The sequence below is a fragment of the Galeopterus variegatus genome, unplaced genomic scaffold (assembly GCF_000696425.1).
Source record: "Galeopterus variegatus unplaced genomic scaffold, G_variegatus-3.0.2 Scaffold5396, whole genome shotgun sequence".
Classification (NCBI taxonomy): domain Eukaryota; kingdom Metazoa; phylum Chordata; class Mammalia; order Dermoptera; family Cynocephalidae; genus Galeopterus; species Galeopterus variegatus.
The window spans coordinates 81,091-102,013 of record NW_007731507.1 but is presented as its reverse complement, the minus strand read 5'-3'; the positions used below and the strand labels follow the sequence as shown (position 1 = coordinate 102,013).

Below are 20,923 nucleotides of genomic sequence, written 5' to 3'. Positions count from 1 at the left end.
TAAAATAATTTATATTTTTTAATAATACATGGTCAAAAATCAAAAGGTAGAAAGGGATATACATTGAAAAATTTACCCTCTCATTTCCTCTCATACGTCCCCTCCCAGGATATTATCAATGTTATATCAATATCCTTCCAAAGATATTCTTTTTTTTTTTCCTTTTTGTCTTTTTTCGTGACCGGCAACGGATCGCAACCCTCAGTGTCGCGCCCGTGCCGGACCGGGACCAGCAATGGGATCGCAACCCTCGGTGTTGCGCCTGCAACTCGCTCAGCCAGTGAGCGGCCGGTCTGTATGTGGGATCCGAACCCTCGGCGGGAGCGCCGCCGCGCTCCCAAGCGGCGCACTGTAGCAGTGCGCCACCGGGCCGGCCCCTTCCAAAGATATTCTAAACATAATAAACAATTTATATATGTTTCCCAGTTTTACCCAAGTGGCAGCATGTACATCATGTTTGTCTTTTTACTTGACGATGTATCTTGGAATTATTATATATCCATATGTAAAGAATTTTTGTTTGTTTTTTCAGCAGCTCGCTGATGCAAGGGATCCAATATATACATACAGAGAATTTTATCAATATATAATTTCTTTTTAGAACTAAATAGTATTTCACTATGCACCACAGTTTATTTTAGTCAGTCCCCTGTTGATGATTATTTAGGTCATTTCCAACTTTTCTCTATTACCAACAATGCTACATTGAATAGACAAGTCATTTCACTTCCATGTGAGCAAATCTTCAGATAAATCCTTAAGAGTTCTAGGTATTGATGTTGCCAGTTTTCTTTCCATGAAGGTTGTATATTGATTGGTTGGAAATGACAAAGAAACATGGAGGAATGTGAAGGATTAGAGGTGCGAAGAAGTAATAGTGACCAAGAATGATTGTAGTAGGAATTATATTAAAGTGAGTTGAGAGGATAAGAATGAGCCTACAGCCGGGAGCAGAGAGAGAGAACTAGCAGGTTTTGTGGTGTGTATATACATGAAATTTGTGATTATGAATTAATTTTCTAAAATCCTAAAATTTTTATGTTTAAATCTATGTTTGAATTTATTTTAACACATTTTATTGTGATGCTTTCTGATAAACTCTTTGTATATATAATAGAAAATATGCTTGCTCTTTTCATTTCAGATTTACTTTTAGCATTTGTTGACCAAGATTTTTATCTTTTTTTGCATAACTATTTTTTACTTGAAACATCTCTCTTTTTTTTTTTCTCAGCCCTGGAAGAAAGCGGGACTTTTCTCCTGTTCCTTGGAGTCAGTACTTTGAGTCCATGGAAGATGTAGAAGTAGAGAATGAAACTGGCAAGGATATATCCTTTGCAAAATGGCTTATTGTTTAGCAAGATTGTCATGTTGTCTAAGAAGAGTGTGTAGTTTCTAAAATGTTTTTTATTCCTGCTGTTTATTTCATTTTATTTACCACCTGTTCTTTATAAAATATTACCCGTAAGGCCATGCCAACGTCTTCCTTGGCTATGATTTTCTAATGATGGAGAAGGGATTAAGGATTAAAAATGTAAAACTGATCTATCTCTTAAGAGCTCAGGAGGAGGTTTCATGACTCAAATTAATTGGATGGTTTTATTTCAAGAAACCAAGGATTCTGTCTTCATTAGGGCAGAGGGAATACTTTTTTTTCTTAATTGAAAAGAATGGTCATACTGGGTCCATGCTTCGAAAGCAGAAGGTTGGTGTCTCAGAAATGTCTATTTAAGATTCTCTTAAGTTTAGAAGTCTGTAATTTTGCATGTTGGTGCTGCCTGAGTTTTCTAATCAGTATGATTATGAATTTATTTATTTATTTATTTATTTTGTCTTTTTTTTGTATGACCAGTAAGGGGATCGCAACCCTTGGCTTGGTGTCACCCGCACTGAGCTCAGCCAGTGAGCGCACTGGCCATCCCTATATAGGATCCGAACCCGCGGCGGGAGCGCCGCTGCGCTCCCAAGCGCCGCACTCTCCTGAGTGTGCCACGGGGCCGGCCCAATTATGAATTTATTTTAATCAAAAACTTAAGTGAGCAAAAATTTAGACACATGATCTTTAACTATTCATACACTTTTCGAGTTTACAAGAGTGGTTCAGAGGGTCCAGTCCTGCTTCTTCTGCATGGAGGAGGCCATTCTGCTCTTTCCTGGGCTGTGTTCACAGTAAGTGTAGTAGAAGTTGATTAATGCACATTGTTTACTTCTGATGAATTTGACTAGCCTAACTCTTCCTCTCTGCTCACTCGTGTTGTTTGATGTAAGAAAGTGAGCAATGTAGTAGAATCTGAGTATTTGTCATGGTAGGCTCAAGATCACCTGTTTTTTAAGCCAGAGGTTCTTAACTGGGGTGGGCCTTAGTGCATGAATTCTTCAAACAGTTTATAAAATTTTGTATATATGTGCATTGGGATGAGGGGGGTGGAATTTGTGCTTTGTCAAAAGTGGGGGTCTATATCTCAGTAATCTAAGTAATAGAGAGTAAGTAGATATTTTATTCATGTGTTTTGGATAATGTCTATCACATTATTTGTCTCCCTTATACAGCAGCCTACGTAGTACTTTGCACATGGAGCTGTCTCATAAATACTTGGAAAATGTTTCTTCTTTTTTTAAATGATGCTTTATATTTTAATGGTACTTGTGAGCTACTAGGAAGTAAACAATATTTGGTCAGTGATACCCTGGTCTAGAAGTGAGGATATGTGTTTGTGTGAATGCTGCCAGTTTTAGATCTTCCTAATATCCTGGACTCTGGGGTGTGAGAAGAGATACTGCTGAGGAGGATACTAGCAACATCTATGTCTAAAATGAAGTCAACTCTTGTATGTATCAAGCAGGTATACATACAGTACGTCCTCTGTTTACCACTAGGGAGCCTTAAGGACAGAAAATGGGAGCAAGTGGGAATGTATCACTAGACACCTGGAGCCAGATGGCTGTGGAGTTAAGGAAGACCCTGAACATATCACTTTGTGCCGGGCAGAGGGGACTATTGGAATTAAGTATAAAAGCACCTCTTGAGGGCCGGCCTGTGGCTCACTTGGGAGAGCGTGGTGCTGACAAGACCAAGTTAAGGGTTAAGATCCTGTTACCGGTCATCTTTTAAAAAAAGATAAAAAAAGCACTTCTTGTCTCTCCTATTAGATCATGAATTCTTTGAGAAAAGGGATAGGGATAATGTCTTATTTCCCAAAGGCCTGAAACAGTTTTTGACCCAAAAGCATGTATCCAGCTGTTATTAAGTGATTAAATAAATTCACCCTTGTCTTGTTTGCTACTTCTTTCTCTTATTCTAGGATAAGCTGTATGATTTGTCCATAAGTGCCAGGTTTTGTCATGTCTCTAGACCAATGCTGTCCAGTAGGAATATAATGCAAGACATAGATGTAATTTTAAATTTTCTAGTAGACACAGTAAATAGATAAAAAGAAACAGGTGAAATTAATTTTAATGATACATATTTTATTTAACCCATTGTATCTAAAATATCATTTCAACAGGTAATCAATATAAAATTATTGAGATATTTTACATTCCTTTCTTTACTGTCTTTGAAATTCAGGTTGTATGTTATACTTAGAGCACATCTCAGTTTGGACTAACCACATTTCCGATTATAGCTTTAGTCATTTACATTCCTCAAATAGACTGTGAGCTTTTTCAGAGGCAAAGACCATGGCTTATTTATCCCTGGCATATATTGTATGCTCAAGGAGTGTTTTGTGTATGAACAAATAACAGCAACATGTGCCTGTTCCCAATGTAGCAGCTATAGTAGTAAATGTACTCTGTTGCCCTGAACCAAGGTCAGAGCCACCAGAAATGGCCCATGTGCCATAACTTGCACGGCTCTGCTCTAAGCTGCTACACTGTCACTGGACATCTAACACATGGGAGACACGGAAGGAAAGAGGTGTGTGACTGGGGAGAGGAAAGAGGATCCATGTTAATTGGCATGTCACATTCACACAGCTGCATTGTAACTTGCTATGGATAGTAACTTCAGGCTCTGCCTCAAAAGAAATTTGGCAAAAACTGGTCTGTGAATAGGAAAAACTTTATTCCAAGGACAGTATATAATGGGTCATAAGATTCTGTAAAATTTTGATGAGAATTACACATGCAGACCAGAGGTAGCTGCAATATATTCTTGGAACTTTAGAGCAGCTCCCAAGGACTCCAGTGCAAAATCAGAGCTAATATTACCTATTTGAGCATTCATGGTCCTTAGAGAGGAGAGATCTAGGTAGGCCTAGAATGTCTGTGCTAGTTCATGAAATAGCTATTGCTTTTGACACTAAGGGAAGGAACAGCAAAGTAGGAGTCAGATGTGATTTCTAGTCCTGATTTTTCCAGTACTGGTTATGTGGCCTTGAGGAAGCTACTTAAGCCTTTGAACAGGACACTTAAGACTTTGCTCTCCAAATACAGTCTCCTTACATTTCAAGGATTCTTTAAAGATTATGTAAAATATTGGATATGAACTGTTTGTAAATTATAAAGCCATATTCAAATATCATAATCTATTTGTTGACATGTATTGATATTGAATATTTTTATCCCATAGATAGGAGCAATGAAATAACATGGGAAATGCCTGGCACATAGGAGGTGATTGATAAATAGCTGCTGACATTGTTATATTTGTTATCATTGTAGAGGATATCTCTAGTTCTTCTTTTACCAAAGTGTATTCTACAGTTTACTAATTCCATGAGAAATTAATGAAATAGGGATTTTGTGATTAAATGAGTTTGAGAAATATCACATACAATATTCTTCTCTTACCTCTCTTGGAAATTCATCCTACATAAGAGTATATTATTAAAGGCTCTGAGATGATGTTCAAAATAGATTTAATTTTAACTTTGTCTTTCAGATGTATTTGATCTCTCAATTCCCTTTTTCTAAAATACCTACTAGCATCCCACTCCTTTATGGATAGATCATTATATCCCAGTAGCTTACCTGGTTTACTTAAATGACAAAGGGAATTCCCTACTGCTCAGTTTAATAGCTTGGACTTTGGCTAGCTAAATTTTTGTTGTTGTTATTCCCGACAGTGTACTAGTCCACTGAATGAGTTTATATTTAATGGTGCTTTTTTTTTTTTTTTTTTTTGTGTGTGTCTTTTTCCGTGTCTGGCAACGGATCGCAACCCTTAGTGTCGCCCCCGTACCGGACCGGGACCGGCAACGGGATCGCAACCCTCGGTGCTGCTCCCACGCCTCGCTCAGCCAGTGAGCGGGAACCGGTCTGTATGTGGGATCCGAACCCTCGGCGGGAGCGCCACCGCACTTCCCAAGCAGCGCACTATAGCAGTGCGCCACCGGGCCGGCCCCTAATGGTGCTTTGAAAATAAAAATGACTACACAGAAGTTAGTACTTTAGTAATTGACTTGACTCCAGAGGTCAGAATTCCTGTAGGATTGGAACATGTCTGTGGATCCAGAAGGCAGTTATGGCAAATGGCACCTATGGCAAACAGCATGAGTAAGACAAAGCACCTTATAATCATGGAGACAGAATTTCCCTCAGGCCTTCATCCAGGAATAATTGATAAAACAAAGCAATAAAAGGTAAAGCAAAAAGGCACTAGCATAACATGAGAAGTATACTGAAGAGGAAGAAATGAACAGCTGTGATTGGTATTTATGTTGCTAGATCATGAGATCCTTGAGTGCAGGGACTGTGCCTTATTCACTCTCATATATCTAACACACGGGGCATGTCGTGGAATTGTTGCTCAATATTTATTCCTTGAATAAGTTAATGCCATTCCTGAACAATTAAGAAAGGTTAAATTTTGTTCACTGTATTCTGCTTAAGAAAGCAGAAAAGTATAACTATTCTGAAAGCTTTATCAAATGACAGTGTGTCATTTACATATCACTGATACATAAATAAGTTGTATAATGTGGTCAGAAAAATCTCAAACTCTAGGAAACACAGGCCAAAGGACATAAAGAGACAGAATATGTTGCTTTGCCTCACATGGGGTGACGGAGATGCAAAAAGAATTACTCAAAGCCAATTTCTTCTGAGCAGTGAGATACCCCAAAGGGGTTAACTTCCCGGAACCCTCAAGAGAGAGGCATTCCTCCTTGGGAAATTAACCCTGAACTGGGGTTCTGTCTCAGTATTTATTCTCCAGGCCAGAAAGTTATAGAAAAGGAACATAGGTGGAGTTATAGCTAAGTATAGTTTAACAATAGAAACTGGTAACATCAGTGAAATAACAAAGTGACATTCCAATTTGCAAAAGGTTAAGTCGATCCACCAACAAAAGCTTGTTCTTAGCAAACATTTTCTTTCTCTACAGCAATTTCCTTAGTATGCTTACATAACAAGTAAGGTTAACCTGCACCAAGGACGTCTGTCCTTGAGCCAGCAATTCTGCTGTGTTACAATTCTTTATCTTCAACAGAGACTTTAGCCTGGGGAAAGATTCCTGTCTTTTGAAAGCTTAATATTTCTATATGTAATTTTAAAAGTTAGGTTATACCTGAAACTACAGGGCTTTGGAAACTAGGCCCTGTGAAATACATTTGCTTTATAAATGTTAGTATACTCCATGAGAACAGATGTGGAAAACATTCATCCTCACTCATAATCAGATTTGATTCATAGGTATCATTTTTTACATATCAAATAATGTTTTTTGAAATAAATCCTCAGTGTTAGCAAAGGTACCAGAAACAGACAATTTACAAACATTGTTGGTGGCATTGTAAATGAATAGCACTCTTTTGGAAAGTAATTTAGCAATGCGATTGAATAATAAAAGATATTTATACCATTTGACACAGAAATTGCACTTGTAGGGTTCCAAGTTCTAAGGAAATAATACCAAATACAGGAAAAGCTATATACCTAATATTAACAATCCCAGTGAGCAACAGATATGCCTGTAAAACATAGTATTATACAATCTTTTAAGTTAATTTTCCTGGACACTATAGAAAAAAGCTAATGAGTGATTTTTCCCCCTGTTTTTGCATTTTCTAGGTTTTTAGTTGTATGTTGTTAATGCCATAATTTAATGATTTTTTGTTTGTTTGTTTGTTTATTGGAAACTGTTTTCAAAAGAAAAAGATTGTACTTAGTTCTGGGTCCTACAAGTTAAAGAAGAGCAGCCAGGATTACAGTGTTTGAAATAATAGCATTTAAGGAACAGCTGAAAGAATTGAAAAGTGGCATGAAAAAAGAAAAGATTTGGGAGACGTAATATTTGTTTCAATTATAATAAAAAATCAGCCACATCTTTTAAACATTTACTATGTGCCAGATACTGTTGCTAAATGCTTAGGTGCATGATCCCATTTAGTTTTTCTATAATTTTATTAGATTAGGCAGATGAGGATATTGAAATTTAGAGAAATCACAGAGCCAATGATGGCACCAAAACTCAAACGTACCTCTGTCTCACTCCAGTTTGCATATTTCTCTTAAGATTGGTTCTGTACTGGCTAAGAGGAAAGAACTCAGGGCAGAAGCTATAGAGGCATAATTTTCATACATATAAAGTAGAATTTCTAAAGATTAGGACTGTTTTAAAGCAGCCCAGTCTCTCTATAGAGGAAAAGTGAGCATAATCTCACTGCAGGATTTAACCGTGAGTGTATCCTTCAAAGTTCCTTCTTGTCCATAATTTTGTCAAATCCTCGTACCTGAGTAAAAGCCCTTTTTTATCTAAATGTTTTGTGGTTTGGAGGGGAAAAACCACAAAATCCAGTGATTTACCAGAAGAAGCCTTATCATCTATCAAGAGAAAGCATTTCTACTTTGGCTTTAGTGAGAAAGAAAAAGACCCAAACAAACTGTAAAGCACTTGGAAAACCTTTATCTATAATCATTTTTGTGGAACTATGAAAGGATTATTACTAATAGAAGAAAATTATGGTGTTTTAAAGGGTAGGCTTTAGATTTCTAGAAAATTAATTTTTGAACTCTTTGTTCCTTGGTTATATCCAATAAATTAGTTGTTATTGTTGCTGGTGTTATAATCAAGTTGATCATATATGATGGGTAATACCTATGGCTTCTGTAGCCCTCTCTCATCAGCAAGTACTGGGTCTAACAGACTGGCCTAGTTGCTGCGGGAGAATCCAGAACTAAGCAGAAATGGAAGTCCGGCTGACCCAGAAGAGAGATGAGAGACACAGTGGGAGCTTATTAGCATATGCAGCCTCAGCAGGCTCGATTTTTGCCAGCCTCCAGTTGTTTTCATATTTGGTATCTCTAAAGGACCTGGGACAAATCAAATGTGGATTGATTGAAGCCAAGAATTGAATCTGAAGTGTCTGCCGATACTTATTCTTCCAGTTAATTCAGTTTATTTCAGCAAGTATTTACTGAGTATATTCTATATTCCAAGCTTTGTGCTGAGTTACTAAGGGTCAAAAATGAGAGTTTACTCTTTATTAAGGTCAGACAATCAGCAATATAATGCCTGGGACACAGTTCCCTTATTAGGGTGCAATGGATACAGTGGAGAATTAAATATATATCCTTTCTTCCTGTTCTTATGATGTGTAAGTCTAATGGGGAAGGAGGAAAAATGGAGTTGGTGCATATATACAAATAATACAGTAAACATTTTAAACTTTTATCTCAGGTACACTGGGTTTTGAATCTCAAAGCAGCTTAATCTATTTAAGTTTTAGTTTCTTGACCTGTAAAATGGGTATATACCACCTAGTTAATAGGATGGTTGTGAAAATTAAACAATAGGTGTAAGGTTCTTGGTAAAGTGCTTGACTTGTAACCGCTCAGTTGTTAGATGAGATTATAGCATCTGTGTGCAAGATACAATGGTAACAGAGGAGGAAGTGATTAACTCGTGACGGATAAGGGATTTACAAGGCAAGTTTCATAAGAGAGAGGACATCTGAACTGGGTTTTTAAGGCTGAATAGAAGTTGGGTTAGTAGAGAAGGCATTCCAAGAAGAGGTGAACACAAAGGCATTGAAGAGTGTAATGGTGAAGTATGTTTTGGAAATTACAATCAACTTGGTTGTAGTTTGAGTATAAAGTATTAGGGTGGAGGGCAAGGAAAGAGATGACTGGGAGAGATCACAGGGGCAAAATTAGGGGAGGACCAGGTATACCTACCTAGGGAATTGCACTGTTAGTTACCCTTTAGGTTCAGGGTAATTATAGAGGGAGCTATTTTTAAACACAGCATAACACTCCCCTGACCCACATCCACACTAAATTTATTTTAGACATATCAAAATTGAGGAGGGAGTATGGAAAGAAAGTTTTGCTTGAAACATATTCAGATTTTAAAGTTCTGTGGAGTTGAGCATTTTGATACACTTCTACCTAATTGTAATTGAGTACCACTGTTTTAGGCAATGAGAACCTATTGAAGACCTTTAGAAAAATCAAGATACTATTTTGATTAGGCAGGAGATACTCATGGAGGCAAGGAGAGTAATAATTAATTCAATTCTAAATTTTCGATATGTTATGGAGTGTTAATTTCCCTCAAAAAGGAGAAAGTTCATTTAACTTTTCCACCATTTAAAACACTACTTAGAAGAGTACTGTTTTTTTTTTTTTTTTTTCCTTTTCGTCTTTTTTCGTGACCGGCAACGGATCGCAACCCTCAGTGTCGCACCCATACCGGACCGGGACTGGCAACGGGATCGCAACCCTCGGTGTTGCACCCACACCTCGCTCAGCCAGTGACCGGCCGGTCTGTATGTGGGATCCGAACCCTCGGCGGGAGCGCCACCGCACTCCCAAGCGGCGCACTGTAGCAGTGCGCCACCGGGCCGGCCCTAGAAGAGTACTGTTTTAAGCTACCCAGCTTAATGATTAGGGTATCATCAGTCTAATACCAAAGCCAGGCAATGACAATGCAGGAAAACTAAGCCAATCTCAACTTATAAAATAGATGCAAAATCCTAAATAAAATAACAGCAGATTGAATCCAATAGTGTAGTAAAATAATAATGCATTGTGACCAAGTAAGGTTTATCCCAGGAATGTAAGAATGGCTCAGCATTAGAAAATCTATCAATGTAGGGCTGGCCCGGTGGCACACTGGAGAGTGCGCTGCTTGGGAGTGCGGCGGCGCTCCCGCTGAGGGTTCGGATCCCATGTGGAGACCAGTTCCCGCTCACTGGCTGAGCGCGGTGCGGATGCAACACCGAGTGTTGCGATCCCATTGCCGGTCAGTAAAAAAAGACAAAAAAGGAAAAAAAAAAAGAAAATCTATCAATGTAATTTGTCTTTCATCTCATTTGATGCCCCAAAAGGACTTTATCTAAACTACAACACCCATTCCTGTTGAAAACTCTTGGCAACTGTGAAAAAATGAAACACTTCCTAAACATTCTAAAGTTTATACACTGGAAAATTGTATAAATATCAAGCTTAGTGGAGAAATGTTAGACACATTCCTTTTAAAGTCAGGGACAAGACAGGGTGCTGTTTTCAACATTATACTGTAGGTTCTAGCCAAATAACAACACAAGAAAGGAAAAGAATTTTAAAGATTTGAAAAGAAGAGCCAGAACAGTCCTTATTTGTGATTGTCTCTCTAGAAAATAAAGAAAATGAACTGAAACTACTAGTTAAGCAATAGTTTACAAAGCCAATATTAAAAAATTTACTTTTCCTAAAATTAGCACTTATTAAATTTGGAAATATAACAGGGAAAATGATCCTGTTCATAAAAGCAACAAAAATATAAAATTCCTGGGAATAAAACTTATTTTAAAAAAGTATAAGTCATTTATGAAGAAAGCAATAAAATTTCACAGAAGAATTTAAAGGAAAATCTGAATAGAGAAATAAATCATGTTCCTATATGAATCTGGCTAACCTGGTTAAAGATTCCAATAGGATTTTTCATGAGACTTAACAAACTAAAATTCACACAGAAGAATAAATGCTTTGTGATAACCAAGATAATTTTAAAGAGAGCAAGAGGGAGGTAACTTGCCATCTCATATCAAAACATATTTTAAAACTCTTATCAATTGAAATAGTATGGTATTGGCAGAAAGAATAAAGAAATAAGCCTATGTATAAAAATGAATTTAATATGTGGTAAAAATAATCCAAGTGGATTAAAGTACTGAATTTATAAAACAAACCATAAAAACTTTCATATATGACCTTGGGACAGGCCTTCTTAAACTTAGCCAAAGTAAGTAGAAGCCATAAAGGAAAGATTAATTTGACTTTGCCAAAACCAAAAACTTCTGGACATAGTACCTTAAAGTTAAAACACTGTGGAATATACTATAAAGCATATGTACTTCACAGGGCCTGGTTTTCCAAAGCCTTGCAGTTTCAAATATTGACCTTGCAGAGGACTGGAAATTTTCCTCAGGCTATAAAGTCTCTGCTGTAAGATTTGTGGCACAGCAAGGTTGCTGGCTCAAGGACAGACTAGTTACTGATTGAAATGTAAAGATACTGGAAAATGTCTGGAGGGAGAAGGAATGTTTGCTAAGATCAAGCTGTTGTTGATCAGACCACTTAATTGTCTACTGGAATGTTATCTGGCTTGTTTCACTGAAAGTTACCAGCCTATATTGTTCAATTATAATCCCACCTATGTTCTCTTCCTGTAACTTCCTGGTCTGGAAAATAAATGCAGGAAGAGAACCCCAATTCGGGGTTAATTTCCCGAGGAAGGGATGCCTCTTGCTGGAGTGTTCCCAAGGGAAAGTTAACCACTTTGGGGTCTCTCACTGATCAGAAGAGATGGGCTTTGAGTAATCCTTTGCATCTCCGTCACCCTGGGGAAATGGGATGACAAATCCGTGGGGGGCGAAGCAACACAAAGCAACAAAACACAACTGGTACTATGTAAAAAATATGTGAAATATGGGCAATATAAATAACAGGCAAAGGATTAATATTTCCATTATGTTTAAAAGAAGAAAACATCCCTACAAAGCAGTAAAAAAAATCCATTAGAAAAATGTGCAAGATGTGTGAAGTGTCTGTCCACAGCCACAGAAGAAGAAATGTAAATAACTGATAAACTTATAAAAATAGATCTACCTTACTGTTAAGAGTAAAATAAAGGAATACCACTTTTCATTTATCAAATTGGCAAGAATTATTAAGTTTGAGGATATCGTGTGTTTGTGAGGATACTTATTAATCCACACCTTCACCAACTTGTTATACCTCTCAGAACCTGTTTTGTTGGCTACAAAAATTATGCTAATATTTTCCTAGCCTACTTCTCAGGGAGATAATTTGGTGAGATAATGAAGTGATTCAGAAGCATGTTATTACTTCCCAGATCTTCCAATCTTGTCTCATTCTCCAGGATTAGGCTAGTGGGCCTCAATGTTTTCTGTAGATTAGAATCACCTGGGGAACTCTAGAATGTATAGATAACCCTGACCCTACCCTGGTTTACTTAAATCAGAATTTCTGGTGGTTTAGTGTCTGGGCAGTAATTTTCCTAAAGCTCCTTAGGTGATTCTGTTATGCAGTCAGTGATGAGAACTACCTGCAGCATCTCGACTCTGTCTCTTATTAGCTGTTTAGCCTTGGGCAGGCTACTTAATCTCTCGGTAAAATGTCCTCACCTATAAAATGCCAAAAATTTTGTCTGAATAGTGAACAGTTGTGAGGAGAAAGTTAGATAATTCATTTGAAGCACTTAGATTGTTATTTGACACATAGTAAGATTTAGTAAATATTAGCAATAGCTGCTACTACTGTTGCTATTATTGATGACACCACAAATTCTAGTGAGAAAATGGTTGGATAAATCTAGGTGTTTTTTTTTTTAAATATATTTTTAAATTTTTTAAATTGAAATGTAATTGATTATATATTTGGGGGGTACAGAGTTGACTATCAATATTTGTGTACAATGTGTGATGATCAAATCAGGATAATTAGTATACTCAACATTATACAATGTAGTCATTTTTTATGATTCTTTATCAATTTCTTGCTAAACTTTCCCTTCTGCCACCCCTGGTGTCCTCAGTTCTGTCCTTTTGAAAGTTCAACAAGTTATTGTGATGTATGCTTCTTTCTATTTTTATTTATTTGTTTATTTTTTTTTAGCTCCCACTTATGAGTAAGGACATGTGGAATTTCTCTTTCTGTGCCTGGGTTATTTCACTTAACATAATTTGCTCCAAGCTCATCCCTGTTGTTGCAAATAGCAGAATTTCATTCTTTTTTATGGCTGAGTAGTAGTCCACTGTGTATATATACCACATTTTCCTTATCCAGTCGTCAGTTGATGGACTTTTAGGTTGGTATCAATTCTTGGCTATTGTAAATAGAGCTTCAGTAAACATGGGAGTGCAGGTATCCCTCGATATGATGATTACCATTCCTTTGGGTATATACCAAAATATACCAGTGGGATTGCTGGATCATATGGCAGTTCCATCTGTAGTTGTTTGAGGACCCTCCATACTGTTTTTGATAATGGCTGTACTAATTTTCAGTCCCACCAACCTTGTAGGAGGGTTCCCCTTTCTCCACATCCTAGCCAATATTTGTTATTCTCTGTCTTTTTGGTAACGGGCAGTCTAACTGGTGTAAGATGACGTATCAATGTGGTTTTGATTTGCATTTCCCTGATGGTTAGTGTTATTGAGCATTTTTTCACGTGTCTGTTGGCCGTTTGTATATCTTCCTTTGACAAATGCCTGTTCAGCTCCTTTGCCCATATTTTAATCAGGTTGCTTGTTTTCTTTCTGTTAAATTGTTTGAGTTCCTTATATATTCTGGATACTAATCCCTTGTTGGATGCATAGTTTGCAGATAGTTTCTCCCATTCTGTAGGTTGTCTTTTTACTATGTTAATTACTTATGCTGCATAGAAGCTTTTTAATTTGATTAATCCCATTTGTTTGTTTTTTCTTTTGTTGCCTGTGCCTTTGAGTCTTTTTCATAAAATCTTTGCCCAGTCCTACATCCTGATGTATTTCCCCTATTTTCGTTTAGGAGTTTTATTGTTTCAGGTCTTATGTTTAAGTCTTTAATCCATTTTAGTTGATTTCGGTATATGGCGAGAGGTATGAGTCTAGTTTCATTCTTTTACATATGGATGTCCAGTTTTCCCAGCACCATTTATTTATTTATTTATTTATTTATTTTTATTTTGTCAGTATACAATGTGGTTGATTATTATGACCCATCACCGAAACCTCCCTCCCTCCTCCCTCTCCCCCCTCCCACCCAAGAATGTCCATTCCGTTTGCTTGTTGTAACACCTTCAAAGAAATTGTAGTTGTTATATCTTCTCCCCCCCGTTTTTTTTTTTGTGTGTGTGTGTGTGTGTGAGTGAGTGAATTTATTTGTGTATTTTTAGCTCCCACCAATAAGTGAGAACATGTGGTATTTCTTTTTCTCTGCCTGACTCGTTTCACTTAATATTATTCTCTCAAGGTCCATCCATGTTGTTGCAAATGGCAGTATTTCATTCGTTTTTATAGCTGAGTAGTATTCCATTGTGTAGATATACCACATTTTCCGTATCCACTCATCCGATGATGGACATTTGGGTTGATTCCAGCTCTTGGCTATTGTGAAGAGTGCTGCAATGAACATTGGGGAACAGGTATACCTTCGACTTGATGATTTCCATTCCTTTGGGTATATTCCCAGCAGTGGGATAGCTGGGTCATATGGTAGATCTATCTGCAACTGTTTGAGGAACCTCCATACCATTTTCCACAGAGGCTGCACCATTTTGCAATCCCACCAACAATGTATGAGAGTTCCTTTTTCTCCGCAACCTCGCCAGCATTTATCGTTCAGAGTCCCCAGCACCATTTCTTGAAGAGGCAGTCTTTTCCCCAATGTATGTTCTTGTTGCCTTTGTCAAAGGTCAGTTGGCTGTATGTGGGTTGATTCCTGGTTTCACTATTCTGTTTGATTAGTCTCAGTATCTGTTTTCATGCCTTTTCTATGTTTTGGTTACTATAGCTTTGTAGTATAATTTGAAGTCAAGTAGTCATATGCCTCTGGCTTTATTTTTTTTTGCTCAGGATTGCTTTGGCTATTTGAGGTTTTTTGTTGTTCCATATGAATGTTAGAATGTTTTTCTGTTTCTGTGCAGAATGTCATTGCTGCTTTGATGGGGATTGCATTGAAAATGTAGATTGCTTTGGGTAGTATAGACATTTTCACAATGTTAATTTTTCCAATCAGAGCATGGATTATCTTTTCATCTTTTTGTATCCTCTTTAATTTCTTTCAGCAGTGACTTGTAGTTCTTGTTGTGGAGATCTTTCACCTCCTTGGTTAAATTGATTCCTAGGAATTTTATTTTTTTGGTGGCTATTGTAAATGGGCTAGCTTTCTTGATTTATTTTTCTTTTTCTTTTGTCCTTTTCGTGACCGGTAAGGGGATCGCAACCCTTGGCTTGGTGTCGTCCGCACCACGCTCAGCCAGTGAGCTCACTGGCCATCCCTATATAGGATCCGAACCCGCGGCGGGAGCGCTGCTGCGCTCCCAGCGCCGCACTCTCCCAAGTGCGCCACGGGGCCGGCCGTGTTGATATATTTTTCTGCTAGTTCATTGTTAAGGCATAAAAACGCTACTGATTTTTGTGTGTTGATTTTGTATCCTGCAAGCTTACCGAAATTGTTTATCAGCTGTAAGAGGGTTTTTTTGTAGAGTCTTTAGGCTTTTCTGTATATAGGATCATGTCATCTGCAAACAGGGACAGTTTGACTTCGTTTCTTCCCATCTGGATACTCTTTATTTCTTTCTCTTGCCTGATTGCTCTGGCTAGTACTTCCAGTGTTGTGTTAAATAGGAATGGTGAAAGTGGGCATCCCTGTCTTGTTTCTGTTCTTTTTTTTTTTTTTTTTTGTCTTTTTACGTGACCGGCAACGGATCGCAACCCTCAGTGTCGCGCCCGTACCAGACCGGGACCGGCCACGGGATCACAACCCTCGGTGTTGCTCCCGCCCCTCGCTCATCCAGTGAGCGGCCGGTCTGTATGTGGGATCCGAACCCTCGGCGGGAGCGCCACCGCACCACTGGGCCGGCCCTTGTTTCTGTTCTTAAAGGAAAATATTTCCCCATTCAGGGTGATATTGGTGGTGAGTTTGTCATATATGGCTTTTATTGTGTTGAGATACTTTCCTTCTGTACCTAATTTGCTGAGTCTTTATCATGAAGGGATGTTGAATTTTGTCAAATGCTTTTTTCTGTGTCTATTGAGATAATCATATGTTTTTTGTCCTTGATTTTGTTGATGTGTTGTATTACATTTATTGATTTACATATGTTGAATCATCCTTGCATCCCTCTGATGAATCCCACTTTATCATGATGTATAAATTTTTTTGATGTATTGCTGTATTCTATTTGCTAATATTTTTTGAGAAGTCTTGTGTCTATGTTCATCATAGATATTAGCCTGTAGTTTTCTTTTTTTGTTGTATCATTGTCTGGTTTTGGTATCAGGGTGATGCTGGCCTCACAGAATGAGTTTGGGAGAATGGCGTCTGTTTCCATTTTTTTGGAATAGTTTGAAGAGAATTGGTATTAATTCCTCTTTAAAGGTTTGGTAGAATTCAGCAGTAAAGCCATCCAGCCTGGGCTTCTCTTTGTTGGAAGATTGCTGATTACTGCTTCAGTCTTGTTGCTGTTATTGGTGTGTTCAGGTTTTCTTTGTCTTCTTGGTTCAGTCTTGATAGTTTGTATATGTCCAGAAATTTATCCATTTCCTCCAGGTTTTCAAATTTGTTGGCATGTAATTGTTTATAATAGTCTTTAATGATTCTTTGCATTTCTGTGGCATCAGTTGTAATGTCTTCTTTTTCATATCTGATTTTTGTTATTTGAGTCTTCTCTCTTCTTTTTTATTTAGCCTAGCTAATGGTTTGTTGATTTTGTTTATCTTCTCAAAAAGCCAACTTTTTGTTTCATTGATCTCTTGTATCATATTTTGACTCTCTATTTCATTTAGTTCTGCTCTGATCTTTATTATTTCTTTCCATCTACTAATTTTGGGATTGGATTGTTCTTATATTTCTAGTTCTTTCAGGTATAGCCTTAGGTGGTTTATTTGAAACCTTTCTATTCTTTTGATATAAGCATTTATTTCAATAAACTGCAATAGTACTGCTTTTGCAGTACCCCAGAGGTTTTGGTATGTTGTGTCTTTATTTTCATTAGTTTCAGGAAATTTTTTGATTTCCTGTTTAATTTCTTTTTTGACCCATAGGTCATTCAGGAGCATGTGTCTAAATTCCATGCATTTATATAGTTTCCAGAGTTTTGCTGGTAATTGATTTCAAATTTTGATCTGTTGTTTTCTGAAAAGATACCTGAAATGATTTCAGTTTTTAAAAATTTGTTCAGACTTGTTTTGTGGCCTAAAATCTGGTCTATCCTGGAGAATGTTCCATGTGCTGATGAGAGAAATGTATATTCTGTAGTTGTTGGAGTTAACGTTCTTGAGATATCTGCCAGGTCCAGTTGATCTAAATGTAATTTAAATCCTTTGTTTCTCTGTTGATTTGTTGCCTAGATGATCTGCCCAGTGCTGAGAGAGGAGTGTTCAGGTCCTCAAATGTTATCATGTTGAGGTCTCTTTAGATTTAATAGTATTTGTTTTATATTTCTGGGTGTTCCAGTGTTGGGTGCATATGTATTTATGTTTGTTGTGTCTTCATGCTGGATAGATCCCTTAATCATTACATGATAGCCTTCTTTGTCTCTTTTTATGGCTTTTGGTTTAAAGTCTATTTTATCCAATATAAGAATAGCTACTTCTCATTTTTGGTTTCCATTTTTGTGGCCATCCCTTCACTGTTGTCTGTGTGTGTCTTTACAGGTAAGGTGAGTCTCTTGAACAAAGCAAATAGTTGGGTCTAGCTTTTTAATCTAATCAGCCAGTCTTTGTCCTTTGAGTGGGGAGTTTAATCCATTTAAATTTAGAGATGTTATTGAAAGGTATTGTCTTACTCCTAGTATTTTATTGATGTTCGTTGGGATGTTTTAAATATGTTTGTTTGTTCCCCTTGTTTGTCTTCAGTGTTTATTGGTTTTTTGAGGTGGTAAGATACAGTTTATTTCTCTTTTCTTGTTTGTATTTTTGTTCTATGAGTGGGTTTTGTTTTTTCTTATGTATTCATGGTAGTGATTTTTGGTTTTTGGTTTCGAGATGCAGGACTCCCTTGATGATTTCTTGTAGGGCTGGTTGTTTGGTGGTGGTCTCCCACATTTTTTGTTTGGGAAATATACTATTTCTCCCTCATTTCTGAAAGATAGGCTTGCTAGGTATAGTATTCTTTCTGGCAGTTATTTTTGGTTGTTTGTTTTTTCTTCTAGTATTTTGAATACATCATCCCATTCTCTTCTGGCCTGTAGAGTTTCTATTGAGATGTCTGCTGTTAGTCTGATGGGGACTTCCGTGTAGGTGACTTGGCTTTCTCCTGCTGTTTTTGTGATTCTCTGTTTGTCTTTGAGTTTTGTCAGCTTGCCTATAATGTGTCTTGGAGGGAGCCATTTTGGATTGAATCTGTTTAGGGTTCTTTGAGCCTCCTAAATCTGAAGGTCTGTGTCTCTCCCTATACCTGGGAAGGTTTCTGCTATTATTTTGTTAAACAGGTTTTCAGTGCCTTTTCCTTTCTTTTCTCCTTCTTGAACACCCATGATTTGGATGTTTGTATGCTTTAGGTTGTCTGCAAGCTCCCTTAGATCTTCTTCATTTTTTAAAATTCTTTTTTCTCTTTCTCTCTTTTTTTTTTTTTTTTTTTCTTTTTTTTTTTTTTTTTTTTTTTTGTCCACCTGAGTTATTTCAAAAAGATCATCTTCTGGATCAGAAATTCTTTCTTCTGCTTGTTCTAACCCGCTGCTTAAGCTCTCAGTTGTGTTTTTTATTTTGTTGAATCCTCCTTCAGTTCCATGAGTTCTGCTACCTTCTTTTTTAAGGTATTAATCTCTTCGTAAATTTCCTCCTTCATATCCTGGATAGTTTTTCTCATTTCATTGTGTCATCTGAGTCACCTTGTATCTCATTGAGTTTATTTAAGATTGTTGCTCAGAATTCCTTTCAGTCATTTCAAGGGTTTCCTGCTCAATGGAATCTGGTACTTGAGAATTATTGTATTCCTTTGGTGGTGTAATATTTTCTAATTTTTTTTAAATTTCTAGTATGTTTACATTGATGTCTGGTCATGTGGTAGAGTAGTTGCTGATTCTCTTACTCTGGAGTGGGCATTGAGGAGAGAGACTTTCTCCTGTAGACGTGTTTCATATTGACCGTTGAGTAGGGTGTTTTAGTATTGGTTCTGGGTAGACACAATAGTGTAGTCTCTGTGTGGGTCCTTTGGCCATATTCAATGTCGGAGTTGCGTGTGAGTGCCTCCATGGCCTAGGCACTGGGGCACTAATGATTCCTTGCTGAGGTTAGTGACACTGTGTTGGGTTGTTGAGGATGTGGGCAAGCTCTCAAGTTCTTGGGAGAAGTGCCTGAGTGCTCTATTGCTCTTTGGCTGAGGTAGGTGACCCTGGGCAAGCTTGTTGGCTCCCCAGCTAGCGTCCCATGGTCCTGATGGGTGCACTGGGGTTTATTGGAGCTCCTCAGTTTGAATCAGTGACCATGGGTGGGGTTTCTCTTTCCTCTTTTCTGTAGGCAGAGGCTCCTCTTGGGTCATTGTTTCCCTTGGTTGGGGGATGGATTGGTGGTGATTGGTAATTTTCTTCCTTAGTATATTTGGTTTTCCTGGGTTTCTGCACTGTAGTGGATTGCATTATGTCCCCACAAAACTCATTGAAGCTTGAATTGTTTCCCAAGCTTTATGTATTAGAAACTTAGCCCCTACTGTGATTGTTAATAAGAGGATGGGAAATCCTCTTATGGTAATTGAAAGGTGGAGCCTTGAAGAGGTGATTGGCTTGTAGGATGGCACAGTAATGAATGGATTAAAAATGGTGGTCAGGGGTGTGGTTCTGAGAGCTTTAAAAGAAGAGTAGAGTCTGTCTTCCTCTCTCTCTCTTGCTGTCTCTGCTTCCACCATCTTGCAATGTGAGACCCTTGGCTCACTGTTGCTACCACCAGATGGATTTTTGACTTCCCAGCCTCAGAAAGTGTAAGCAATAAATTTCATTTTCTTTATAAATCACCCAGTACCAGGTGTTATTTTATAAGCAACACAAACGGACTAATACACGCACTCATGGAGGGTTCTGTATATGTCTCTCCGTGGATCAATATAGTCACATGGGTTATGCACCTACCTCTCACCCCAGGTGTGCTACTGTGTATGGTGGCGTAATTCTCCCTGTGGGTTTTGTAACTGTTGTAAGTCTGTGCTTCCCCAGCTCTTTCCCTGGGCTCTGCTGGTGACTCTCTTTGTGTCAGTGCAGTCAAGTGTTTGGTGGGTCACCTGCATGGCAGCAGTGGCTGCTGCTGTGGCACTGAGCCACTGTTGTGGTGGCAGCGACTGCAACAGACCATTCGTGTGACAGTGGTGTCTGCAGCAGCAGTGGGGGCTGCCCTTGGCTCCTGAGGTTTTCTGTACATGCCTACCATCTGTCAGGTGGGGCTGCCCATGGCTGTTGAGATCCCTGCGCACTCCTCATATCTGTTGGGTGGGAGCTGTCTGTGGCTGCTTAAATCTAATTCTTTTTTTTTTTTTTTCCTTTTTGTTTTTTTTACTGGCCGGTAACGGGATCGCAACCCTCGGTGTCTCGCCCGTACCGGGGACCGGCAACGGTATCGCAACCCTCAGTGTTGCGCCCGCGCCACGCTCAGCCAGTGAGCGGAAACCGGTCACCACATGGGATCCGAACCCTCGGTGGGAGCGCCGCCGCGCTCCCAAGCGGCACACTCTCCAGTGCGCCACCGGGCCAGCCCATTTAGTCTAATTCTTAAATAGCTGTTTTTCATTCAACCATTCCAGAACTAGCAAAGTTGTACTGTTTTTTTTTTTTTTTTTTTTT

At 38.2% G+C, this 20,923-nt stretch overlaps 1 protein-coding gene across 4 annotated transcripts in view; it reads left to right on the top strand.

Moving 5' to 3' along the window:
• The window catches only part of PPME1 (protein phosphatase methylesterase 1), a 78,807-nt gene that overhangs the window by 20,700 nt on the left and 37,184 nt on the right, over positions 1 to 20,923 (top strand). For all 4 annotated transcript variants that reach the window (XM_008589356.1, XM_008589357.1, XM_008589358.1 and 1 more), the window contains exons 2-3: positions 1,235 to 1,328; positions 2,077 to 2,169. In XM_008589356.1, the coding sequence (XP_008587578.1) occupies positions 1,235 to 1,328; positions 2,077 to 2,169 (187 nt within the window). The remainder of the gene's footprint in view (positions 1 to 1,234; positions 1,329 to 2,076; positions 2,170 to 20,923) is intronic.